General features: G+C 49.5%; 1 protein-coding gene across 1 annotated transcript in view; it reads left to right on the forward strand.

Annotated features, from left to right (window-relative positions):
- RUNX3 (RUNX family transcription factor 3) overlaps positions 1 to 23,583 on the forward strand; it is a 35,749-nt gene extending 12,166 nt beyond the window's left edge. The window contains 3 exon segments of the mRNA XM_030464428.1: positions 11,431 to 11,595; positions 22,977 to 23,197; positions 23,199 to 23,583. Coding sequence (XP_030320288.1) covers positions 11,431 to 11,595; positions 22,977 to 23,197; positions 23,199 to 23,501 — 689 coding nt within the window. The 3' untranslated portion in view covers positions 23,502 to 23,583.
- The last annotated feature ends 3,718 nt before the right edge of the window (positions 23,584 to 27,301 follow it).

The following is a 27,301-nucleotide window of genomic DNA, read 5'->3' on the forward strand; positions in this document are numbered from 1 at the left end:
TTATTGGCTTAAATGCCACCAAAAGTACAAAATTCTGTGTTTAGTATCTTGCAGAGTTGGTTATTTTCTTGTTAACTTTTTGGGCTGTGATGTCTTTAAAAGGACTGTTGGTTTCTGGTGAGATATCCTGACTGCTTGGTATTTGCTTGCAGTTTATTTGGTTTCCCTTATTTGCACCTTTTTTGGGGGGGTTGTGGGAGGGGAAGAGAGATGGAGAGAAAAAGGAAGCAGAAACATTCCAGTTACCTTTGAGGAAGTCTCCTGCCTGCATGGAGGTTGCACAATTAGTGTATAAAGTAAATATTTAAATGATTAAATAGGCCATAAATCCCCTCCTCACCTCTGGGGCCTGCCAGCCCTTTTGGAAAGGCAGGAGTGGGGGAAATGCTGGGAACCCCCCAGCAAAGCCATCACTTGCCCCCCACCCTGGTGGAGATTTTGGCCAGCTCACCTCGGGGTGCTTTGTGGCACGGAATGGTGCTGGAGGGGGGGGGGGGATTTGTGTCAATCCATGATGTCCTTCTTCCACCTGGAGAACTAGAAAGTTGTCTCCTGGTTTTGTGAGGACTCGAAGCAGCTTTGGGAGGAGAGAGGGAGCTGGAAGGGCTCTGTGGGGCTCAGGAACCCTGCAGGGAGGCTCTGGGGGATGCCCTGTGGTCCTTCAGGCTGCCGGCTCTGTGGTGAAATAAAATCTGCAGCTCTCCCATTCCCGTGATCTGGGGAAACTGGGATCTACCCAGTGGCAGGGATGGGTGGGGGTTAGTGAGGGAAAACCTAAAATAGCTGAGGAAGAGGGAGGGGGAAGTCTGGGGCTACGGGCTGGGAGCCAAAGAGGAGCAAAATGATCCCCTAGTGCCACGTTCCTGGGGGGGATTTTGGGACCCTGTGGTCTCCCCCATGCCCAAGGTGGTGCCACCCTGTCCTTTCTGTGCCTTTTACCCTTGGAGGCTTGATCTGGCTTTGGTGAGAGCTTGGAGAAGAGAGAATAAATTATTTCAGGGTCTTGTGCTTCTCAAAAGCTCAAAGGGAGACCCAGGATGGGGGCTGTGTCGTGCCAGTATTGTAGGATTTCAGATCTTTATCTTGGCAAAAAGGCTTCCTCGTGGGGCTGCGTAAAACTTGAGATGTTTCCCTAATTAAAAGCAGGCTTGTTGCTGAAGTGCTCCTGTGGGGTGAGAGTTTTGGGTATTATTAGGGTCTTTTGTTTGATTCCTTTGCTAGATATAAATACACAGACGTTTCCCAGTTTGTCCAGGGATTAAGACACAAAAAAAAAAAAAAGAAAAAAAAAAAAGAAAAAAAAAAAAAAAAAGGGAGGGGAAATCAATCCAATTAACAGGATAATTTAAATAAAGGACCTTGCCACTTCCTGGACAGTCACTTGTCAATGTAAAATTGCTGTCATTTATGCTAATTAAAAATGTAGTGCTTAAAATATGCTGATTTCCCACTCTGAGACCTGTCCCCTTCCCTGGGGAGGAGGAGAAGGAAATCCTGCTGGACACTTTCTGACTCCCCTGTTACCTCTTTGCTCCAGATGAGCTGGGGCTGCTCCAGACATTTTGGGCTCAGAGTATGAGCCCAGCACGCACTTCAGCTCTGGCTGCTCCAGGACCTGTCCTGGTGTTTTGCCACGGTGACCCTTGGGAATATCTCTACTTGGGGAATATCTCTACACGGGGCTAATCCTGACCATGCTCCAGCCCCTGCTTTTGGAGAACTGAGTCTGTGCAGAGCTGGGGGGGAGCTCTGGTTCTTCCCACTCCGATCCAGCCCTGCAGAGGGTGCAGCCAAGAGGAGTAAAAGGGTTTTGGATGGGGTGAAGGCTTTTTTGGGGTGGCCTGAAAGAAGGCAGGTGTGGGAAATCCTCAGGGGTGAAAATATATTTTAATGTTTTGCTTTTATTAGTGTTTTCTCTGCTGTCTTTCCATCCGCCCCTGGGGTGGGAAAATTGCAGGGATGGTGCCCGAGAACTTCAGGCACCTTGCACAGAGACCATCCAGCTCCATCCCCACCCTTCCCTGGCCCTTTTTCTCCGGGATGGAGACAAAGGAAAAGCAAACGCTGGCTGGGAAGGTGGCAGAGCATAGGTGCTATCTGGGCACATCCCACCGGGAAGCTGGTGAGGGGCAGGAGCCTTCACATCCTCTCAGATCCCTAAAAAACATCCTGTGGGACGAGCAGCCAGGCAAAGGATGAGCATCTGTGGGAGCAGGGAGGAGGCTGGAGGGGTCCCGGGGCTGGGGAGGGATGCAGAGACATCGGCTCGGGGGGCACCCAGGAGCCTTTGCAGATCGGGATTTGCTGCGGCAGGAGGGGTTCTCTGTTGTTTCTATTCCCATCCTTAATGTGTTTTGATCCCAGAGGGGAAATTTTGCACCTTTTGGGATCTGCCGAGCCCGGACGGGGCATTGCTTTCTTGCAGAGGCTGTTCGGGACCGCTGTTGCTACATGCAGCCCAAGCAATTATGTTCAATTCTCTCCTCCTCTGTTAAATTCTCCCCTCCTCTCCTTTCTTATAGGCTCTGGCATTCAGTTAACCCCTTCGGGCTCCAGTCCCGCGGGGATGAGGCGAGGGAGGAGGGGGTCAGGGCTGGGCTCTGGGATGGGGAGGAGGAAAATCCCTGGGGGACAAAACCTGGCACCGAATTTCCGCGGCTCGGGTTGTGCAAGATCCGACCCCCTCCTCCCCCCCTCCCAGCCACATGTGGGACCCTCGGCAGGACACGGGGACACCCAGAGGGGCAGCTGGGTGCCACGGGGGACGGGCAGAGCATCCCCTGGGGAGGGCAGGGAGAAAAGTTGCGCAACCACACTCAAAGCCCGGGGTTTGCATCACCCGGGCCTTTGGTGTTAGAGCTGGAGGCTGTAATCCTGGCCTGAAAAGAAGCATTAATAGAGCAACCAAAATTATATGAGCTCCAGTAAATTCACTCCTCTAATTACCTGCTGCACAGAGTAAGCTCCACATCTCCGTTTCTCATCACCTGGTGCATAAAGGCTTGAAAATCATTTCACTGGAAAATGATCAATATTTTTGAAGCCAGGCAGTATTGGGAGTCTGAGCAGGGAAAATTATTTGTGCTCATATTGTACCAAGGAATTGTTGTTGAAATTGGTTGCGACACCTCCTGCTTTTGAAAGCTTTGGGAAAACCCCAGGGCACGATTCTCAGCTGGGGTGGTGGAGGCTCCAGCTTTGGAAATAAATCCCAATGGGAGGAGTGGGCACTGCTGGTGTAGTTAGAAAAGGTTAAACTGGAGTAAAAGGAATCTCTGGTGGATGGGAAATGTTTGGATAATTAATTTTAAGGCTGCTTCTTCTAGAAGGATGGTGGTGGTGTTTTGCTGCTGCATGCAGGGGGGATTTGTGCCAAGTGCTGGACAAATAAAGAGCAAAAACAAATCCTGTGGGTCCAGCAGCACAGCCCAGACAGAGCCAAACAAAGCTGGGATGGGATGCAGGTGATGGGATGTGCCAGCCCTAAGCAAGAGTATTTATGAGCGTTGTGACTGGAACCTGGGGGAGCTTTGCTCCTTTGCAAAGGGGAGATGTTTCACCCTGTGCCTCAGTTTACCCACTTAAGAACCTGCTGGGCAGTGGGTGATGTGGGAGCATTGCACATCACTGGAGGTTGTTAGATGGTGAGGATTTGTTGAGCTGGAGCAGGGACTGTGTGTTTATTGCAGGTTTCTTAATGCAATGCAGCCCCATTTCCCTCAGGCAGGATCTGCAGGCTCAGGAGGACAGTGAGAAGTGTCAGGGACTGGAAAAAAGGAGAGAAAAAAAAAAAGTCAAGTGCTAAAAGGCAAGTTGCATTTCAGGGAAGACAACAGCTAAAGGACCACAACTATCAAACAAAACCACAAGATCACATCAGACATCAGGGCAGGACACATCTTGTTTCTCCCTCTTACCTTATCAGTACAACCAATCACTTTAATGATGTGGTGGAGGGAGGAAGAGGATTTGACTCAGAGTGAGATGAAATTTAGTCCCAGAGACCCTTCTCTTCCACTGCTGGAGAGCAGTCACCTCTTCTCCAACCAGTCAGAGAGCAATCATCTCCTGCAGCAGAAGGTGCTCAGAGATTTGTGTTATTTTATCATTGGTTTGGTGTTATTTTATCTTACTCTTCCCAGTGCCTTTACATGCTGTATTGGGAGAGGGGGAGGGAAGAAGCACCCAGTAAAGGGAATAAATCCCCCATGCCCATCTCAGCCCCTGAGCCCTTGCACCAAGGATGGCAGCCACAGGAAGGTGTGGAGCAGCCCAGCCCAATGCTGCCTCTTGCTGTGGAGTTTTCCATCCCCTTCCTCCCTGCACGGACCTTTCCATCTCCTGTGGATGTTCCCAGCTGAGATCATCCTAAAAACAAGTGTGGGAGCAGGCAGCCCTTCAGCACCCTGTACTGCTGGCACCCACAGAGCCCTCCACAGCCCCCCTTGCCCCTCCTTAGCCCCTCTGGTTTGTTTATTTATTTTTTTTTATTTAGGCTTTGGAGGAGCAGAGTTGTAGGGAGGATGAAGGGAGCCACGCAGGTAGTGTTGCTCCAGGGTTCTTGCTTCCAGCATCGTGCTGTGAGTGCTGGCACAGCTTGGTGGGAGCTGTAATTATCCAACATACCATCCTGTCTCTGGAGATGGAGCTTGGAGCTCAATCCTGGGATTGGGAGAATATTAACATTCAAATGTCAGGGCTCGGCTTCAGTTCTGGCCTAAGGGCAAAGGGGAAACCCAGCACTCAGCATCCTCAGACCTTGGGAAAGTTTGGGTCTGGTCTGGGTTGTGCTGTGCTCTGCCTTGGCAGAATGCAGCTCCAGCCCCTCGTCTGCCACCCAGTCCCAGAGCCTCAGGGACAACTCAAATCCCTGAGCTGGTACCATGGCACATGGCTTGTGCAGGTCTGAACCCAGCAAATGGTCCTCCCCATCCTGGGCAGAGTGTCCTCAGCCAGTGTCACCCTAAGGAATTTGATGTGCTTGCCCTAATGGAACAGGTTATTAACTGGGAAAAACCAGCTCTACTGGTACCAGGCAGGTCCCATTTCAAGTTGTTAGATAGCAGGCATTAACTCACTGCAAATTGGCACCACTCCACTGATCTATGGAGTGACAGGGAATATCTGCAGCTGGAAATCTGATCTCAGATGTGACTGAGACAACCCCAGCTGGATGGACTTGAGATCCCTCTGGTTCCTTCCAAGCACCCAGCCTGGAAACCTTTGAATCAGGGGTTTTGCCTGATTCCCTGAGAAACTGGATCACAGCCCATAAATGAATTTTGCCTTCCTGGGAATGGGAGGAACTGTAAAAGAAGGCAGAGAGGCTGGTGGGGTTTGCACCCTGTGTTTCCCCACAGGTGAGTGCCCAGCTGATGGGTTGTGACACACAGGGAGGGAGGAAATCTTGAGATCTACAAATCAGAACTTTGAAAAACCACCTAATCCACCCTGCAGTCTCAGAGCCAGATTTTCAGAGGTCTGTAAGGATGGAACGATGCAGGGAAGGGCTTGTGGGGATTCTCAGCAAGACACGAGTGGGCTCAGGGCTTTGATACAGTGAATTTTGCCCTGTCAGCTGCTGAGGCTGCCCCCAGCTTTCCCTGTGCTGCCAAGGGCTTGAAGTACTTTTACAAATCCAGAAAGACTCAGTATCCCTGCTGAAAGCCTGGGAACAGGGATCCTGTGTCCTTCAGGGATTTTTGTCAAAACTGAGTGGAAATTTGGGTGTGAAGTTACTTTTGATTTGAACAGGGGCCATGGCTCTTGCGTCTCAGGAGCCTTTGGAAATTCTACCCTGGATTTTTGTTTAAATAGCTGATTTAATGCCCTGCCTTGTGTTCATTCAGAGGGCTTAGTTTTGGGTCTCCCAGTGTCATAAAAGGCCACCAGAGGATTGATACTTGCAAAGCAAAGGGGCAAAGGCAAGGGACTAACCCTAAAGAGAGAGGAGACAAGGGGCTTGCAAAGCCAGCTAATCAATACCAGCCTGCCTAGAATGAACATCTCTCCTGCTGCTGGAGCTTCAGACAGTAAAAAAACCTCCTGTAAATGCAACATATCTCTGTGCTTCCTGCCAGCTGGCCAAGAGCCAGCCTATTTCCTTCAAAAAGAGGGATATTTATTTTCATCCTTTTAGAGGCAGCCAATTCATCTCAGACCACCACCAGCTAAAAAAGCTTTATAAATTAGCAGCGTTTTTTTGTTTTGTTTTTTTTTTTTAATTCTTTCTCCCACCCCCTTAAATATTATTTTCGTTGTTCAAGTCAGTGTAAATCCTCTGCCAGGACATGGGAGCTGAGGCTCATTGCGACACACTCCCCTTTCTCTCCAAGCTGGAGGAAGACAGTAGCTGTAGTGTCTCACGAAAACCAGAGGAAACCAAAGCAAAGCCTCGCCGTGACTGATTCTCCTTCCAAATGGCGTAAGCAGGCCAACTTCAAACATATGAATAATGAGTTATCTGTGCCTGACTTTGTTCAGCAGCAGAAGAGACAGTTCCTCCTAACATTTTCCTCCTGTGAACTTCTGGGCTTTACTTTTAGAAGTGGACTGAAGCAGCCCTGGCACTTGCTGCTTGCTGCCATTCACCGGAGCGTGATGGAGAGCTTCATCCTTCTTTGTGGAGATCTCCATCCCCAAGGAGATGGCTTCTTTTGAGTCCCTGCCAGCTCCTGGCATGGTGGGCAGCCCACTTCTCATCTCTGTGATGTCTCCCCTCTTTTGCTGGCTCTGGGATTCCACCAAATTCTTCTGGGCTGGGAATTTCCCATGAGGAGTCTCAAGCCGGAGGTGGGTTTCCAGGGAAAACCAGTCTTGTGTTATAGGTGTGCAAAGATGAAACCACCCCACCATCTCCTGTAAGGGACAGACCTGCTGTTCCCATAACACAGGCGTTTCACATGTGGCTTCTTTCTGGAGCACATGCTAGGACTTGATAGTCTAGCCGAGACTCAGACTGGGAAAAAATTCAACCCTCTGGAGAGGATTGGCATGTCTCTCTCTGAAGTCTCTATTCTGAGGGCTACAAGAGGCATTTGAAAGGTGTTTTACACATTGAGCTGGAGCTTTATCCCCTGCTGATTGCTTTCTTGTGGTCTGTTCTCATGGACATGTAGAGACTGAGCCACCAGGTTGTGTGTGGCATGGCTGTTCCTGATGAGCTTCTTCTTGGCTAAGATGTAGGATTTGGTTGTGAGCATTGATTTGAGCAGAACCTTGGGTTAGTGGAGGGTGGGAGTGTGCTGGTGGGATGCTTGGAGCCTTGCTTTGAAGGTGGATGAGCAGGGACCTCTCTGTTGGCTGCTGGGCTCAAGCTGCTGCCTCCAGCCTGTGCTACCATCTCCTGGTTCTTGCCTCCTCCTCCTTCTCCTCCTCAGTGGAGCAAAGGAAACGATCTGCAAATGTGAGTGTTAATGAAGCACTCTGTGTTTCCTTTGCTCCAGCTTGCAGCCAGCATTTCACAGCAAGAGGCCTGGGATGGGCCAAGCCACTTCCCACCAGCTGCTCCCCCTTCCCTTGGTAGCGCAGGGCTGCAGCAGGGACAGGGGTGAACGTGATGCCCAAATCCAAACCTGGATTGGGCTGTGCAGCTCCTTGCCTCTCCCAGTAGTAACTTCACCTAAACACAGATAAATCAGGGGATCTGGACTCCTGGAGACTGTTTTTCCAAACCAAATCTGCCAGTTCTGAGATTCTAATGTCACTCCAGCCATGAAGTTCCTGGAGCCCCTTGCTTCCTTTGATCAACTTTCTATTCTACATCTCAGTAGTCTGGGGAAATAAACTGCTTTTGGTGAACACTGTGGACACCCCCATCCCCCACTGCCTGGAAACCCCATCCTGGTCCCAACTTGGGAAGACACATCAGGTTGCACACTCCTAGAAGGAAGAGCAAGGGTCTGTTTGGACTTTGAAATGTTTTAATGCAGAAAACATGTCTTTAAATCACAGCTTTGAGGGCCTGAGCTCCACTGCTGCACACACTGTTTCCCTGTCTGCATTCCAAGGAAACACCCAAAACTTCCAGTATGCTTCTTATTACTGACCTAAAGTGTCAAATTCACATTGGCTCTTCCAGCTGGGAAGTGTTCAATGGGATCATTTGTTGGATAGGCTGATACAGATCTTGTTATTACATCAGGATCGTAGGTGATCTGTCAATGTTTACATCATGTCAGATTCAATATGGGAGTTAACGGGTTCAGAAACCCAATCCAGCCTTAAAACCCTTGTGCTGCTGACAAGAAGTGACTGAGGTCAGGAGCTGCCATGGTTTCATAGCACTAAGGGCTGTTGTTTCCATAAATATTGACCTGCAAGCCAGGGCTGGTGCAGCTGGAAGCACGGCACAACAGCTCCAGCCCAACAGCAGGTTCCAGGCCCCCAAAACTTCATGGGTCTGGGGGGTAATAAAGATTTCTCAGACAGATTTCTGGGCGTGAGGTCAAGCAACATGAAGCTGCTTGAAAATCCACCCACTGGCATCGGGAGGCTTTGAGTCAGTCCTTGGGTTAAGCCAGAAACCACCTTCCTCTTCTTGAAGGTATGAGCTATTGTTCACTTGATGGCATTGGTTTCCTCTCCGTGACAGCTGTGGGTAGATGGGGAAGGGCTTTTAATGAAGCCAACCACTGCAGAAATTAAAAAGCTCAGGTTGTTCTGATGAAAGAAACCCATTAACAGCGATTCTCTCTTGCGTGACAAAGTCTGAGGTCCCTCGCTCGAAGTGACAAGCGGCAGGAAGTCCCAAGGAGACAGCCTGTACCAAAGAGGGTTGGCAGGCCAAGCTGGTGGCTTTTAACTCATTCGCTGCCTTGTTCCAAACATTTTAGCTCTGTCTGGTCCAACCCATGCAGATGGGGTGGGATCCAAAGTGGAGAGGACTTTGGAGAGACGGGGAGGGCCCTGATCCCACCGCAACTCTCGTCTGGGCTCTCGCTCCTAAATGAGTCCCTGTGTTTGCCTTAACTTCTAATTGCACCAAGTTTTCTGCTTTCTTTTTATCGGTATTGGTTTAGGTTTTTGGGGTTTTTGCCGGTAATTGCTGGGTCTCCCCACAAACCAGCCCCTTTCAGAGGATGTAAGTACAGCTCTGCTATTTACTCAAGGCTTAAAGAAAAAAAAAACAACCCATGGGGCTGCTCTGAGTTCAGACAGTGTGGGGACCAGAGCAACCACAGTGCAGCATGATGCAGCCACATGAAGCCCTCTGTTAAGTCCTACGGCTGAATAATCTTTAAAAACATTATCAGCATAGAGATCACTTGATATATTTTTCAGGATTTTCCCTGTCACATGCCAGATCCCACCGCAGGATAGGGTTTCAGCTGAGATCGTGGCCGAGAACTTAATTTCCATTAAATTTCTGTGGAACTCAGTCTTTGAAGTTCTCTTTGGCTTCTCTGCTAAGCTCTGCCTGAGAAATCTGGTTAAAGGTAAAACATCAACCCATTTTTCTTCTTCAGTGCTCAAACGTATGCTGAAAAAATGTCGACCAAAACAGGAGAGCTCACTGCACACCCTCCTCCCCCTGGGGAATTCACAAATACCTTGTGACAGATGCTGCTCACATCTCCAAGGGCCCTCAGAGCAGAGGTGCCCAAGGTCTAGGGATGCACAGAGATTAGAAGAGATGATAGTGTTGATTTGAGGTTTGCTACATACCCCAAATATTGCTGGGTTTTGCTTTCTGCTGGGAGTCTGTCCTCACCACTGCTTGCTCTTGGGTGTCAGCACCTTTCTGTTTGGTTTGGACTTTACCATTTATCCCAGGGATAATAGAGCCTCGGGGGGATGGTGGGGCTCACCTGGATATGGAGCTCCCAGGGGAGGGTCAAAGCCCCCCCAAAAACTGTAGCTGAGGGTGATTGGTTTTTGGGATTCCCATGGAGGGATGCCATGGTAGGGAGCTCAGCTGAGACTGTGAGATCCCCTCTGGAGCTGATGCTCTCCACTCCTGCCTGAGGTTGGCAAGTGCAGGCTGAGCTCCATGAGCCAAGCAAGATCAGAAGTTCTCAGACACCACATTTAAGGAGGGGGAAGTCTGGGGACATTCTCTGACTTCTCTATAAATTGACACTGAGCCCATGTTGTACAAATGTGAAGGGGAAAGGAGGTGGGGACACAAGTAAGAGGTGGCTGTGTTTGTCCCCTTTGAAATGTGTCACTTTTCTTCTCAAAAGCCACCGAGATCTCAGCTTGGTGGATGTTGGGCCATAGGGCTGGATCTGATAAGGCTCAGCTCTCAGCAGAGCTGCAGGAGGATTTCTTCCCAGCTCTTCTCCCATCTCCCTGGCGTGCCTGCACACCTCCAGTGCCCCCGAGCTCTGCTCCTGATTCTGCTGGGATAAGGAGTTTGCCACCTTGGGAAGGTCCTTTCATGGCAGGTGCAGAGAGCTGAGGGTGTTGCACGGCTGTCTGGCTGTAGCAGGTAAAGAGCAAAGAGAATCCAAGGTCTGAACCCAGTGCTGATGTAGAAGTGAAGCAGCTTGGGCTTCTCTGGAGTCCCTCCAGCTTTGTGCGGGTGTAACTGAGACTGGAATCTGGCCCAGAGAGAGAGAGAGTGAAGCTGTTCAGTGATGATTAATATAGTAAAATGCGAAAGTTATGTATCAAGTGTATTTCATGCTCCTCTTTGCCTCAGGACAATTAGCATAAATTTAATAATTACTGCCCTGTTCCAGCAGCTGCTACCTAAGGAGCTGGGAGTGCTTTACAAACGCTCATTAGTCCCTGCTCTGCCTGGGGGAAGTAGGTGAATTGTCTCCCCATTTTACATGTAGGAAAAGAGGAACAGAAAGGAGCAAGGGGAGATGGCCAAGGTGTGGTGCCATGGCCCGACTGCTCCCTTCCCTCCCCTGCACCTTCTCCAGCCCTGCTTGGCTCTGACCCTGCTGGCTGGGCAAAGCTCGGGGGGTTTATTCTCCACCGCGCTTCTTGCACTCAGCAGACTCTGTAGACAATACTTAAAATCCAGTGTTTTCTTTGCTGGTTCCCCAGTCAGCACCCTGCCAGGAGATGGGGTTTCTCCTGCCCTGTGTGTGTCTCCTTTCCTTGTTCAGAGAGGTGAGAGTTGGCACAGCCTGGTCACCCGGGCACAGCACAGGGCGTCCTGACACTGGCACCCACATCCTGCTCTTTGGTCAGATGCTGACTTCCCAGATGATCTGGGGCCCCCTGGGTGGGTCAGGCTGTGTCCCCTCTTCAGCAGGCTTCCTCTGGCTGAACTGTAAGGTCTTCCCATGGGTGTGTGCTGAGAAACCCCCCTACCCCCAGGGAGCTGATCTCCACCGGGGCTGCTGTTGCGTTCTCCCCCATACAAATAACAGCAAACCACAAAGATGGAGGTTGTGCTGCCTCTGTGTGTAAGCAGGGAGCTCCAGCCAAAGGGTAACTGATCAGATACCAGACTCTCTTATCATGTTCCAGGGCACAGACAAAAGCTAGAAGACCAAGCCAAACCCTTCACCGACCGCTATGGGGAGCTGGAACGGCTGCGCCAGTCCATGAGAGTCACCCCAACAACACCCAACCCCCGTGGATCCCTCAGCACCCCAAGCCACTTTGGGTCCCAGGCTCAAACTCCAATACAAGGTAACTGGCTGGGTGCCCCAGCCGGGCATCATCACACCCCAAAACCTCTCGTGCTCCCCACACAGCTTGGGCAGGGAGTGGAGCCACCTTGGCTGAGAAAGCCTGGCTCTGGATGGGATTTTAGGGCTGGAGAGGGATTTGGTTTGGTTTATGAACCCTGGAAAGCTTTTTGCACCCATTAAATCAGCTGAATGGTAAACCCAGGTGATTTTGCTCCCTGCACCATTAGGTGATGGGGGCCTAGGAAACACTGAGGAGTTTCAGAAGGAATGTGAGGGAAATCAGAGCAGCCCACTTTGAATCCAGCAGCTTCCCTGACATGAAGGCACCCGTGCAGTCGGTTAAGCAGCAACTAGAAAGGGTGTATTATACTTTACATGCTAATCCAAATGGTTTCTTATCTGGTTGCATTGTATTTATGCCAAGTCTGGTGATCCAGCACCCAGCCCCAGCATAATTCCCCACACGTATGCACACCTGCACGGGCACACGCGTGCACACACACACATACACACACACACACACAGAGCCTTTGCTCTTCCCAAATTTGCCATCGGCGTAGCTGAGCCCTCAGGCATTCCCCAGGAATCTGCATGGTAGCTTCTTGCCAGGAAAGAGGGTAGGAATTGCTACCAGTTACCCGAGAGAGGTCAGTCTGCTAATTCTGAATTGCAGCCCCAACCTGAGCATTGCATTTGAAAGCATCCAGCTGCCTCGATGCTCCCAGCCAGATGCCACCAGAGAGCCCATTCTCCTGTCTTCACATGCTCCCTTTCCAGGCATTTTTCATTTCAGTGGTGTTTTCCTTTTAAAATCAGTGTAAATACTAATGGGGATTTAAAGGATGTTTGCATTTTGAGCTCTGGTGTGAAAAGTGGCTCTTCTTGGAAGGTTCCAGATGAAAAGTTCTAAAAGTTTTTGCGCTGCATTTTCAGGAGTGACACAGATGTCTGCAAACCTCAGTGTCATTGGCAAAGATGGTGTCTCAGGTGCAAAAACATGTTTGAAAACGTTACCCGAACTCTAAAAGCTGCCCTGCTCCTCCCAGCCCAAAATTACTGTAAAAATGTAATATATTTCTCATTGAAATGCAAATCTTTATGCTTGGAATTCTCATTGATATTAGCGATGTTTATGAGAAGAACTCGGGTGTTTTGTGTAGGATTATAATTTGATTTTTTTGTTGTTTAAAACAAGCAAGAGAGAGAGAAAGAGTTTTATAGGCTTGTCTCATTGGCTGCATAAGAAAGAAATATTCTTGGGGGAAGAAAAAGAAAAAAAAATATGTGTATTTTAAATTAGCACAGTCCCCCGTGGTGCCAGAAACCCAACGAGCATCGTTTGGAGCAAAGAATCAGGTGATGACACAAATTCATCAAGAAAAAAATGAAACTGGCCACAAGCTACCGTCAGTGCCAAATTCCCAAATGTCAAGTGACAGCAGGAGTGGAGACACACAGAATTAGCCATCAAAAATCATTCCTGCGGAGTGAATCCAAAGTACCAGGAATGCTGCAAAAGGCAGTTTGTGCACGCTCTGCTCTTGGCTCCCATTTGTCCCAAGTTGGAGGAACTGTCTTAAAATTACTGTGGGTTCTTAGCAGCGTAAATGGGAGCAGAATCAGCTCAGTAATTTTGATTTCAGCCCTGTCCTTTTGACACAATGCTGACTATAACCAAGCATCGTCATAAAAAAAAAAACCCAAAACCCAACCCTAACTCTTTCTCTCTCACATACATGGCTTATTCACAAAGATCATAATTTTTACCCAGGCAAGTGGAGCCTGAGCCATGCCAAGAATAACACGGGAGTTAACAGGCCTGTAATTCTCACGACTTGGCACGTTCTTAGGTAGCACACACGAGAAGCTGATTAGCAGAAAGCATCATGAGATATCAGTTAGGAGGGATGAAGGGGGCAGGCTGGAGTTCGCCTCGCCCCCTCCATCCTTTTCCTGGGTGCTGCCCGACCTTCACATTTGAAGCATCTTGGCATCCCTGGGCAGGGATTGAAAGGGGGGCAGTGAGGGTGGAGAAGAAGTTTTTTCCCTCTGTGAGCACCCACACCCAGCAGCCCTCTGCTTGTCTGCTGGAGGGGCTCGGCCTCCCGGTTCTGCTGACCCAGCAGTTGGCACCAAGACTTCCTAATCCACTTCTGGCAAAACCAGGCTGGGGAGCTGAGATGCTTGGAAACAGCCTCGGCCACTGAGGGGGAAATCAGGCACCTCCAATCCCTGCCCACAGCACATGGAGTTTGGGTTTTGAAGTGAAGGAGCACGTAGGAGACAGCGTTTGGTCTCTGGGAGGAATTGGGGTTCTTTGGAGATGTGTTTGCTCTGGCTCAGTCCAACTTTTCCTCCCTGGGACTGAAGGCTGTGGCCGCAGTGGAGATCATGGCAAGGACACTGGGACACATGGGAGAAGGATCTGGCCCCTGGCCATTTGCAGAAGCCTTTCAGTAAAGCAACCCTGGGAGGTTATAAATAGTCCCCATGTAAAATGATCGTCCTGAGGTTAAATGGTCTCAAACCCCAAACCTCCTGGTAAGAGAAAACTGAACATTTCTGAAGGACATGCCAGGAAACATGGGAGGAGAGCATGCTCAGCACCATGGCCAAGAGGGTCAGATCCTGCTTCCCCCCTGCCCAGTGTCAGTGTCTTTCAGTGGCTTCAGTCTTTACCCCACATGGATGGGCAGGGAGTCAATTCCTCCTCATGCCTGCCTTCAAACGGGACAGACATTTGCTTCCCTCCACAGACCAGATTTCAGTCCCATTTCCACTGCTTTGGGGGGAAAAAACAGGGAAATTCTGCGTTCACCCCAGTGGGGCTGTGGTGGGAATCTGGCAGGTAGGACAAGCAGACCCTTCTCTCTCATCAGCTGGTGCTGCTGCCCTGGCTTCAGCAGAGCAGAACTATTTGCCTCTGTTGAGGATTTGGCCCAATACTTCTCCAGTGAGGTCTGGAAAATCTGAGGTTTTGAAATCCCAGCTCTCCCGTCTCCACAGCAAGACACCAAGCTGTCATTAGGATGGCTTGAAATGGTTCCTTATTATGGGGCACATGAAACCAGAGCCTTGCGTGCTTGCTTCAGTTTGAATTTTGTCTTCTAGCTTAAAAAAAAAGAAATTAAAAAAAAAATCAAGTAGCTCTCAAAAGCGAAGCAAGATGTTAAAGGAACTCCCTTCTGCCTGCCTTTAGCTGCTTCTTGAGACCTCCTTGCTCTGGGGGAGTAGGATGGTGACAGACACATGTCCTCCATGGGGACACCTGGGATGGTCCTGCAGCTCCCTGATTCTCCAGGTGACACTTTGCCCTTGTCCCTGGTTCATCCTGAACCGTTTCATTCCCATTGCATCAGAGGAGGACCGCCCACACAGCCGGCTCCTGTGTTCTAGCTTTGTGGTGGAAACATCTTCAACCACTCAAAAGCAATTGTGTGCACTGTCCAGCAACATGAAGGGGCCTTGAGTACACGAGGATAATTGCAAAGTGATTTTAAATTTGATCTACTCGGAGCAAGCTGGTTTGATTAATGCACTTAACATCCCCTTGCACGCTCTTCATAGTGCTTCAAATTCCCTCGACTTCACAGGGAGAACAGCAAACTCTGGATCCTTTTACAACCTCCATCCTGCCTCTCCCTGTCTTACTGTCTGCTGAGCAGTTTGGGAGACACTGTCTTTGCTGGTGAAGAGCTTTCAGATCTGATCTGGAAACTGCTCAGCTTTAACCAGCTTGATTTCCAGCCCACTGCAACATTTTTAACATAAGCATCAGCAGAATGCGTCACCATTTAAAGTAAAATCTCTCTGTCTCTTTTTCTTTTTAAATATACATTTTTTAAGTATGACATTACTTTTAAGAAGCCTCTTGGCATAGGCAGCGGGTGCCCTATTGTTTCCGAAATGCAACGTGGCTGCTCTGAGGTTCAGTCTTGAATTATGGGCCCAGCAAATACACTGAACTGCTGCTTCCTAATCCCTGTCCAGATCGACTTATGGTTTCTTTAAAATATCCGTTTCTTAATGGATAAAAACATTCTACCATGGGCAGAGACTAAATTGTTTCCAAAGGAAGCTAGGCGAGCATTAGTGGGAAGAAAACATATTGTGGGATTCAGCTTCAGCCTCAAAGGAAGGAACATGCTGGAGATGGGTTTCCTGCCTGCTTTCAGGCTCCCCGGGTTGCTGTGCCTATCTTTAAACTGCTTTTCTGCTCCTCTCAGTTACATCTGCCTGCTCTGCAGTGGGCATCCATTAAATGAATTTGGTGTGTGATGGTCAAAGCTGAACCACAGGCGAGTGCTGGACCGGGAGCATCCCCCGAGCCAGAACCTGAGCACCTGCAGCTGCCCGTGCAGCCTCCTCTGTCTCCCAGCCCCAGCTCTGGGTGCTGAAATGCTGCAGTTCCCACAAAACAGCAATCAAGCAAAATAGCAGCTGAGCTTGCAACAAGCCTGGCTGAATTTGCCTCTGGCTCTGGGGATGCCATCCTGCCTTGGACAGGGGGGTTTTGGCAGTGTTGGGATGCTCACTGCCAGGTTCTGCAGCCCGGGGTCCCTGCAGGAGGGCACTGCCTGGGTTTGGGGCTGTTTGGTTGTGGCAGAGCAGGGCTGGATCCCCCTCTCCTTTCACCCTCTCAGCTTCTCAGTGGGTTTCCCATGGCAGACTTGGCTTGGTCCAAACCTGCTCAGCAGGCAAGGTGGTCTAGCTGCAGGCTGGGTTGTAAATTCAGCAACTTCCTTTTATGTAGTCAGGGCTTGTTAATTTTATTTTTTTTTCCTTTTTTTTTTTTTTTTTTTTTTTTTTAAATACCCTTTGAATACAGGTAAAGAGCAAAGTGCAGGCAGGCCAGAGGGAGTGCCTGCAATCAAGGGAGTGTTTCCCGTTCAGCCCACCCACCCTCTCCAATTAGCACCGTTACCTTATTCATGAGCTTTGCGGGGTGGAGCTCAGGGACCGAGGTTGCTGCGGTGCGTGCCGGGCAGAGGGATGTGGGCAGAGGATGGCGAGGGGAAAAGAGAGGCTCTTGCAGGAGAGGAAACTGGAAGAGCCTGGCTTGTTTAGTCTAGCAAAAGGCAGGCTGGGAGTGGAGCTGATTGCTCTGTATAAATACATCCAGGGGGTAAACAGGGAGGGAGAGGAGCTAATGTAAGCTATGAAGGACAGTGCTGGCACGGGAGATGGGGCTGAACCAGCCCTGAATATATCTAAGCTGCATGGTAGAAGCAGGGTCCTCCCCAAAAGGGCAGGATGGGTGCAAGGAATGGCTGAGAGCACCCCAGTGGGCCTCAAAGGGTTTGCAGAGGAGGTTGAGATGTGGTGTGTGATTCACTGAGCTGGGAACACCTGGGAATTTCCCTGCCTCACTGCCCTGCCTGCTAGGATAGACTGGGAGGTTGTTGCTCAGCATATTTGGGATCTGATTGCAAATATTGGGAGAAGACCCAGGAGAGCAGAGCTAAGGTCTGTGCTGCTCACAGAGGTAGGTTTGGGGTCTGAGCCTGTGTCTGCACATGCTATTAGAAGAAAACCAGAAAACTGAGCAGTAAATATGCTTGGCAATCTTGAGGTGGTAAGCAACATGTGTGTTGTTGTGTTTGGTTTGGGGTATTTTTTTCTTTTTTTTTTTTTTTTTTTTTTTCCCCAATCTGTGCAGAGGAAGCACTTGCACCCAGTTTGTGCACTGGTTATATCAGATACAGAAAAATTGCTCTGTGGGTGTGTAACAACGGATGCTGTTCACACCCTCGTTTTGTTTTTTTTTTTCAACACCTCCCCTCCTGCCCCAAAATAAAACTTGCTCTATTTTTTTGTGGGGTAGAAGGAAGGGGCCATTTTCTTTCTTAGTTGTCTCTGACTGGGAAACAAATGAACTTAACATCCGGGACAGAGGCGTGAGAATGTTCCTGCATGTGTGGGTGGGGGGGAGAGCAGTGACTTCTCTAGAGATGAGCATCTCATCCACCTTCCCATACAGAGCAGACTCTTCATCTCTGGCCACCTGCCTCTCCGTGCTCCCAGATGGAGCTGTTCTGATCAGGGGAAGGAAGCAGAGAGGAAGGGAGGTCAGAAAAAAGCTGAAAAACATCTTGGAGGTCCAAGTATCACAGAAACTAGTAGGGAAAAAAGAGCCAAAGGTATATATAGTGAGAGGATTTCTGTCCCCGTTCCCTCCCACACGTGTACGTGTGTTACATACGTAAGCATAAAGTATCACTAGTGTTTACATTGTCGTCAATCATCATGGCATAAGACACGAAAGGAGGTTTTTTTTTTCCCCCAGGCTATATTTTCATGACAATTTTTCAAGGCATGTACATGCATATAAATATGAGGGTGATATGTTGCCAGGCTGAGGATATTTATATATTCTGTACACTTTCAGAGTGCCACACTATCAAGTTCCCTTTAAATTTCCGGTGTTCTCGCTGTGTGCTCCACACACTTTGTGTATTTGTGTGTGTGGTATAATGTACACACCCGCTCAGGTTTACTGCTGACTCTGTTTGATAAGCCACAGCATGTCCCCCAAAGCCCTAAAAACGGGGACCAGTGAGGGGACAGACACCTCTTGCTGAGCTGCATGCACATCAGCACCTTTAGTCCCCAAAACCTCTTGCAGGGTCCATTGCCTTGGCTCCACAAGGACTTCAAGGGAACTCTGAGCAGTCCTGACCCTGCGAGGGTGCAGGCAGGGACCAATTTCAGTCCATCCAAGGCAGCTCCCAACCCCAGCATGGTCTCAAGGGAGGTGGCTAAACACACCCAGAGAAACCTCTGTGGTTGACAGCCTCATGAACCAACCTCCCCTCCTCCATGCTCACCACCAGCCCTTGTCACCCTGCCCAGCTCTGCTGCCAACCAGCCAAGGTTTAGCTCCTATCAGAAGCAGCTCTTTGCATTTACCCTTGCATTATCCATATTTATCCTTGCCATCTACCCAAGAAAAGACCCACATTGTCTCTGAGGCAAAAAGAAAGCTGCTGTGTCACTTTGTGTTTTATCTGGAAAGGGGCTGAGCTGCTTTCAAAGCCTGTTTCTATCTGGCTCTGGATGTGAGGGGATTGGGGGGTCCTCAAAAGGTGCAAATTGCAGCTGCACAATTAAATACCGGGGTGTGTCCTGGCCCCTGTGGTCCCCTGGGCAGTGCAGCCCTAACGAGGAGACAGTGGCATTACTAATCAGGGCTTTGACCTTTACATGGCTTTTATTTAATACACATTCCACACTTCCCCAAACTCCCATCCAAAACATTGACATTTCCGCTGATAGATTGGGTCAGATTTTGGAGTAGTTGGGGGACTCAATTCACTCTTACAATGGTTAAATTCTTACAGCTAAATGGGCTTATTCAGTTAGCGCAGCAGCTGGTGTGATTTCGAGAAGAAAATAAACATTTCCTTCAAATATTTTGATTGGCAACTGGACAACTGAAATACTCAAGCTCAGATTGCCAGAGTCCAAAAAAGCAAATGGGGGCTGGATGGCGAGTAAGCGAGGCAAACCCGAGTAAATCCTGGGAGGCAGCACCAGCTACCACGCAGATGTGTGTGAGATGTGCTGGGGAAGGGGACAGGGAGATGTGATTTTTTATTTATTTTTTTTTTTTAAGGCTTTTGTGGTCTGATTTTGAAGGCTGTGTGGGGCCCAAGGTTTTGTTTTCACCCGCTCCTGTTTCCCTGGCGTTTTCTAAGCGTGTTTCTTGCTTCAGGCTGCTGTTTGATGGCTGGATGAGGGTGTTGGAGGGTTGTTCTGCTGCTGAGTGAGGTGGTTATGGAGGGTGTTTTTGACAGGGTTTTATTTGGACCTTGCTGGGACTATTTCAGTGGGAATTGTCCTTGGATGCAGGGCCCATGCCCATGGCCAGGGCAGTGGGAATGGGGCTGTGTGGTTCCAAACTGCTTGGACCTGTGAGGCAGCCCCGAAGTGAGGACATGAGGAAACGGGTTCAAATTTCATCAGGAGAGGTTCAGATTGAAGAGCAGGAAAAATTTCTTCACCAGAAGAGTGAGCAGTCAAGCTCTGGAACAGGCAGCCCAGGGAGGTGGTGGAGTCACCGACCCAGAGGGTGTTCAAAGAACCAGGCAGACATGGGACTTCAGGAGATGGGTTATGGGTGTGTAGGACTGAGGCTTGATGACCTGGAGTAGCTTTGGCAACCTCGATGATTCAGAGGGAGATGGAATGGAGCGGCTGCTCTGAGGTGAGGGCTGAGATGGAGGGGCAGCCCTGAGGTGAAGGAGGAGGCATGGAGGGGCCATTGGGATGCGGGGCAGCCCTGAGGTGAAGGAGGAGGCATGGAGGGGCCATTGGGATGAGGGACAGTCCTGAGGTGAAGGAAAGGGGATGGAAGCGCAGCCATTGGGATGAGGGACAGCCCCGAGGTGAAGGAAAGGGGATGGAAGCACAGTCATTGGGATGAGGGACAGCCCCGAGGTGAAGGAAAGGGGATGGAAGCGCGGCCATTGGGATGAGGGACATCCCTGAGGTGTAGGAGGTGGGATAGGGGGGCATCCTGGAGGCGCGGCCATTGGGCTGCGGGGCAGCGCTGAAGCGATGGCGCTGAGGGGCACTCGGGACTCGGCCCTCCCGGCGGTTCCCCCGGCCCAGCGCTGCCCTCTTGCGGCCGCCTCCCTCCCGGGCCCGCCGGCCATTGCCCTCTGCTGGCGGCGGGACCGCCGGGGCCTTCCCGCAGCCCGGGCCCCGGGCGAGGTGGCCGTGGACACCGTGGCGGGGGTTGAAGTCGAGGCCCCGGGAGGCTCTGTGTGCCGGGGAAGGTGCTGGGGGCCACGGGAAAACAGAGACTGACGTGACAGAGCAGAGCAGTCTGGTGTCTGGCTGAACCCCCCCTGATAACACAGAGATAAATACCCAGGTTGGTTCTGGTTTTTGGGGTTGTTAGGTTATTGGGTTTTTTTTTCCTCTAGCCTTGAACTTGTTGAGGAAACCTGGAGCTGTGTTCTGGGCCGGGCTTCAAGCCCAAAGCGCAGTGATGGTCGCTTGGGTGCTCGAATCTTTGCGTGGATTTGGAGGGATTTTTTGTGGAGAATTTGTTTTTTGAGGGGTTTGCACACACACAGTTGTTCTGTTGAGACCCAGCCCTGCAGCCTTGGTCTGTCAGAGACCCCAGTGTTCAAAACGTGGCACCCAGAGAGCTCGGGGGGTTGCAGGCAAGAGCCTGAATGTCCCCAAACCCAACGGTGTAACTGGTGTTCTGCTCATCACACACAGCACGTAGTTAACACTCTTACATCTAAATTAGTAGCCAGGACCCATTGCCAAATGTTGGAAGTTCAGGCCAATAAAACATAACTTTTTTTTTTTAAAAAAAAAAAAACACCTTTGAGTGTGTTATAGAGGAAAAGGGAAATGTGCCCTGAGCACTTGGGGTTTATTTCTATTTGCATTTTTATGGAATATTATTTATGGACCTGTGAAAGCTAATGAAGGAGCGTGGTCTGATGGCTGGAGATTGTCATCTGCTCCCAGGAAGGTGGAGTGCAGCAGTCTGGTTTTTCTGGGGACTAGGGGGTGGATTTTAAGGCTTCTTTCTCTCAGTGTATGGCAAAACAGTCCAGCTACTTGGAGCACAGTGGCAGGGCTTTGAGCGTGTAAGGAGGAGGCACTCAGAAAATTGCAGTTTTCTCTCCAGTCTCAAATTCAGGCAAGACTTTTGTCCTGTGGTCCTACCTGTGATGCTACTGAATTGCTGAAGCTCCAGGCTGTGGTCAGGCTGCTTCTTGCAGACTCCACACCTCAGCTCGCAGCACCCGAGAGCAGTTTTGGTGCTGCTTTTTTTTGCACTAGCGTGGCTTTGGAATGGGGCAGAGCATCCTGCTGGCAAGCCGACCTGTTAAAATCGGGTTGGTTTGGTCAGTTGTGAGCATTTTTGGCAGCGTTTTGCTTTTCCAGCCAGCCCAAGCATGCTTCCCTTTCCACACAGCAGGCAAGAGGCACAGCCGGGCAGCCGCTTCCACGCTTGGCTTGGCTGCATCCAGCTCCGGGTGTGTGCAGAGCCGTGAGGTTTGCGACAGCTTGGAGCTGCTCCTCTCTTTATCTCACCCCAAAGCCACAGCCACGTCCACAAACCAGGTGCTCCCCCCACATTTCTCCTCCGTGGAGCCTGCGTGGGAAGGCAGGCGCTGCCTATCGGCCGCAAAACGTCCGGAGGGGAGGGAGGAACCTGCCCTCACCTTCTCCTTCCAGCAGCCGATGGCTGAAGGACTCATCTGTGATGAGTTCAGATCAAATCCCCTCTCCAATTGCTCCTCCAGAGCATGCCCTTGCCATTGGTTAGCTGGAAGGGGTTTGCTCAAGTGTTTTTTCCCCTGGGGAAATGCTGCAGAGCCTGGAACACCAGAAGTTAAAAATGCTTCATTATAATAAATATATGTAAGACACACAGCTCTGTGCATCCACAGCAAGCACACAATCACATGAGTGTGTGTGGCTGCATTTATATGCATATCTAAAACTAACAAATGTCTTTATTGTCCTCGACTCGTACCATTTTTGTTGTGAGTTGAGTTGAAATCCAGCAATGTGACCAAAAAAAAGTTCTCAAAGGATCTGCTGGTGTGGATTCCCATCTCTGACCTTGGCTTCCTGCAGAACGGGACCCAGCAGCACCAGGCAGTGTGGCCCCCTTTGGGTTTAGAGCCCTCTCAAGAAAAGGCATGGGGGGCTCCAGCATCCAAGGGTAATGTCCCCAGCATGCTGACCCAGATCTGCCTTCCCCCAGCTGAAAAAAAAACCAGCCCTGAATTTCTCACTCTCTTTATCCTCTTGGAAGGAGAAAAATACACAGAGAAATCAAGCAGAGGGAGAGTGAGGCTCCTCGCTTGGGAGTTTTCAGCTGTGTGTTTATCAGCTCCATCCCCTGATGGTATCAGGACAAACAGGCCACCCAGAAGAAGGCTTAGCAGGCTGGTCTGGACTCCAGCTTTTCCTTCTTGTCTCTGTGTGTGTGTATATACACCACCAGCTATCTCCAGGACTGGCTGGCTGGGGCCTGCATCCATTTATTTACTACACAGCTGATGTAATGGCTAAACATTTTTTTTTCTGTGTTTACGGGGTGTGTTTTTTTAAGCCGCCAGAGATGAATAGACCCCTAGAGAAGTCAGCTTAGTCGTGTCCCTTCTTGGATAGGAAACAAAAAATTTTAGGACAGGAAATGGGAATAACTTAAACAAATGGGTTTAGGATTTTATTGTATTTAAGTTCTCCAGCTCTTTCCCCCGACGGTTTCAGGGAAGTGCTTCTCTCCTCGGCTTTTAACTTCTTGGGAAGGAGATAGCCCAGGAGATAGGACAAAACCTAAAAGTCTCCCGGGTTGGGCTCTAACCACCCACTTTCTCCTTCCACCCCCAACAGGCACCTCAGACCTCAGCCCCTTCTCTGACCCCCGGCAGTTCGATCGCTCCTTCCCGACCCTGCCGGCCCTCACCGAGCCGAGGTTTTCCGACCCCCGGATGCATTATCCCGGTGCCATGTCCGCCGCCTTCCCTTACACCGCCGCTCCCTCCGCCACCGGCATCGGGGGCATCAGCATGACCAGCATGCCCACCACCACACGTTTCCACCACACTTACCTGCCCCCCCCCTTACCCCGGCTCCACGCAGAACCAAAGCGGCCCCTTCCAGGCCAATCCCTCTCCCTACCATTTGTACTACGGCACTTCTTCGGGATCCTACCAGTTTTCCATGGTGGCGGGCGGGGAGCGTTCTCCCACCAGGATGCTCTCTTCTTGTACGAGTGCCTCGGCTGGGAACAACTTAATGAATCCCAACTTGGGCAATCAGAATGATGGGGTGGATGCAGATGGGAGCCACAGCAACTCGCCAACGACCATGACAACTACTGGGAGGATGGATGAGTCAGTCTGGAGACCCTATTAGGAGGAACTCAGCTGAGCACCCGTGTCTTTAACTTAATCAGCCACCCTTCTGTTTCTCCTTTGGGTAGGGAATAGGGGAAAATGATGCCTAGGGAAAAGGTAAACCAAAGTCTCCAAAACCAAAAGCAAACCAGGATCCTCTGCATGCAAGCATGGGCAAACATCAAGTGAAGATGGACCTACATTGCATTTCAAGATGAATATCCACAAGGCTTGAGTTTGTCACTTTATGTGGTTCCTCTTACAGTGTGTGGATTGTACATAGGGAAAAAAAAAAAAAAAGGACGTGTGGAATCAGATGTTTGTTCCTTGCAGAGCACTTCTCAGTCATCTCACTCACGCCCCCTTCCCCACACAAAGCATTCAAAAGTTACAAAAAGCTCCCTCTCCTTCTGCAAAATGCTTCAGAGAAGAGAAAAGCCCAGGGAGTTGCCCAAGTGCAGGAAGACTGAACTGAAGAAAAAGGAAAAAAGAAAAAAAAAAAAAGAAGAAAAGCCCCCCAACAGGTGTCTTCCTTCCTTCCTTCCCTCCCTGCCCGTGTAGAGCCCCTGACCACCAAAGAGCCACATGTGCAGCACGTGAGAGTCTGGTTTACAGCACAACCCTGGGGATTTGGACAGGCGTGGGGGCTGTTTGCTCCTGGCCAGTCAGTCAGCATCAGCCATGTGAACCAGAGCTGTGATATGATTATTATTAATTAATTATTATTTGTTGTTGACGACAGAAGTTGTAGTGTTCATTTTTCTTGTTGTCGTCATTTTTGAAACAGTAACGTGGTTGATCCCTGCCTGACACCCCCTCCTCCCCCCTTTCCTCTATGTTTACATACGAGATGTACTTTTTTATGGGACGTGTTTTGTTTTGTTTTGTTTGCTCTTTTGTCCTGACCTCACCCTTTGATTTTTTGCTCCTCTTTGCAAACCTCAGTGGTGGTGGCTGAGGCCAAGGTGGCATTCAGGACAATCCAAGGTGTTTGAGATGCACTTCCAAACGTGTGAGCTGCAGAAAGGACTCGGGTGCCTTTGGCATGACACTGCCACTGGTCCCTGGGTCTGCCTTTCATCTTCTCTGAGTGCTGACACACACAGCTGGTGGCAAAGCATCATATTCCTCTTATGATTCTTTCCCATGTTTTCACCCAGAGGGGATTGACACGTGATGACTTTTTTTTGAATAAGTGACTTTGTGAAAAGTCCTAACTGAGATTTGGAGAAAAGAGCAATTTCTTCCCAGTCCCTTGGGGGTGGGAATATTCCCAAGCACTGTTACCACACCTTTCCCATCCCCTTGCCCTCTTTTCTTTTCCCCACAGGTGATCCAGAGCACTGTAGATGAATAAGCTGAGGAAGGGGCACTAAAGGTACCACCAGCCCATGGGAATTTGGGCTGGATTCTGGGATTCCCTGCCCTGGCAGGGCTGAGGGTGTGTGGGCAGGTTCCCAGGGAGCACATAGCTGTGGTACCCACTGCCTGCCAGAGCCTGGACAGTCCCAGATCCCAGTGCCACCAGTAACCAGGCCTTTTTTCTTTCTTTTTTTTTCTTTCTTTTGTTCACACAAGTGTAAGAAAATAGAAACCACACCCCCCCAGCTGCTTTCCTAGCCCCTTGCTCTAAGTTTACAGCAGTTCAGCCACCACCACCCAGCACCAGATCAAGGTACAGAGCATTTACACACTGCACTACCACGTCAAGACTGGAGCAAGACATCCTGGCTTCCTTGGAAAGCTGTGATGACCACTCATGAGTTAAAGAAGCAAGGAGAAGAACAACTCCTTAAAATAATAATAATAACTTGGAAAAAGAAAAAAACCAACAAAAAACCCCAACAAAACCCCTAACCCCAGCAAAACTGCAACCTTCACTTTGCCTTAGTGACAGTGAGCACCACTCCTAGGGGCTCCCCAAGAAACTGGATCACAGCACCATGTGTCCTGTGTTTTGATGCATTTATCATCTGATCTCTGCCACTGATGGAAAGCACAAAGGAAACAAGGCATTTGTAGTACTAGGTTAATTTAAGACTCTTCGTAGTGAATTTAAAAGAGGACAAATAAAATAATGAAAAGAATGGCAACGATGTTGTTTTTATGACATATTGTCATGGGAAGGTGTAAGCAGTGCACCTGTGTTGTATGCAAATGGTCACAAGACAGGCCAATGTTTTTTTGCTTTGCACTATAATTTGCTTTTTTTAAAAAAAAAAAATGCACAATTGCTTGTACAGTAAACTCCCTTTGTCTGGCTCAGAATATTTAACTATAAAAATCTAATTTTTGGTCTTATTTGTTATAATAATATAATTCTTAAATGTGTTGAAGGATCCAATTCTTAATAATGCTTCTAATACTTGTATGTGCAGGGTAAAATTATAACAACCAACTAAGGAGAGGAGAACAAAGAGCTTTGTAGATAAGGAAGGCTAAAGTTGTTGGATTTTTAAATGGTGTCTTACAATGGACATTAAAAATAATAATAATAATAATAATAATGCTAGTGATACCAAATAATGTGGTTATTTGTGTAATATACCAGCCCTACTTGAAGGTAATGCCCTATATTTAATATGTAGCCCATCTTTTTAACCTGTAGCACTTGTCACTGGGGAGGGGGGAGGTGGGGAGGGAGGGAGAGGAAGAGGAGGATCTGTTCCTGGGGAAGTCATTGGGAAAAGCCCTGGCTGGAGGAGGCTTTGCAGTGGGAGCTCCACGCTGGGCTCCTTTGGGAGAGGGTGGCAGTGGTAGAAAAGCCCCAGCACAGTGGTCAGTTCTGCTTTTTCTGTTCTCTGTGTCAATGTTCTTACCCAATGTACATGATTATAGCCTCAGGCCCTCCTCCCTGTAATCATTTTCATGACTTTCCATGTGGAATAATAAATGTACCGTTACAACTCACCCCCCCTGCCTTTCTGCCTGCTCACTTCTTACTGCAGGGAGAAGATCTGTGCCCTGCTGGAGAGGGAAGTTCATCCCTGAAAGAGAACTTTCACCAGGGTCTGATTTTAACACTGTCAGGGTTTAACACTGGCCAGGGAATTAAACCCAGTGACAGCTGCTCTCTATTCATCTCTCTCTCCTCCTTGATAACGGAGAGAGAATAAGGGAAAGAGACTGATGGGTTGGAAACTAAACTGCACAACTTTAATGAAACAGGAATGATAAATAGGGAAAATTACTAAATCTATACAAATATACAGGAAAATGGAAACCACATTCCTCCCCCTTTTCCCCAATAACTCTCACGTCACCACCGAGGCTGCAGGGCAGCCCTGGGAAAGTCCAGGCTGGAATCCTGGGGTCAGGAGCAGTTGGGAACTGGAGGCAGGAACACACAGATATGGGCTGGGATGGATCAGGAGCACAGGCAGAGGAAGGGATGGAATCCTTCCAGGATGCCAGGTGAAGGAAGGGAAGCAGGAAAGGCAGGAGGCTGGGAGCATGGCTTGGCCCTTGTGATGCCTCAAATTTATCCTGAGTATGAGGTGTATGGGATGGAATCCTCTGTTTGGTCAGTTCTGGCATCTCTCTTGTCCCTTCCTCCCCAAAGGAGGCTGCAGGTGGGACCTCTTTATTCCTTCTGGAGGGTAAAATGTTCCTCAGAGCTGAGCAGTGTCCTTGGCTCTGCACACCAGGCTCCAGCAGTAACTCCAAACATCAGTGTTATCAGTCCCAGAGCACACACTGACTGAGAAACTGGCTGTTAATTTCAGCAAGTGCAACTACTTACAGGAGACTGAGCTGAAAGCAAAAGCACAAGACAGAAAATCACCTTTATCCTGGCCCAAACCAGGACAAACACTTCTC

Source organism: Calypte anna, chromosome 23 (assembly GCF_003957555.1).
Source record: "Calypte anna isolate BGI_N300 chromosome 23, bCalAnn1_v1.p, whole genome shotgun sequence".
Classification (NCBI taxonomy): Eukaryota; Metazoa; Chordata; class Aves; order Apodiformes; family Trochilidae; genus Calypte; species Calypte anna.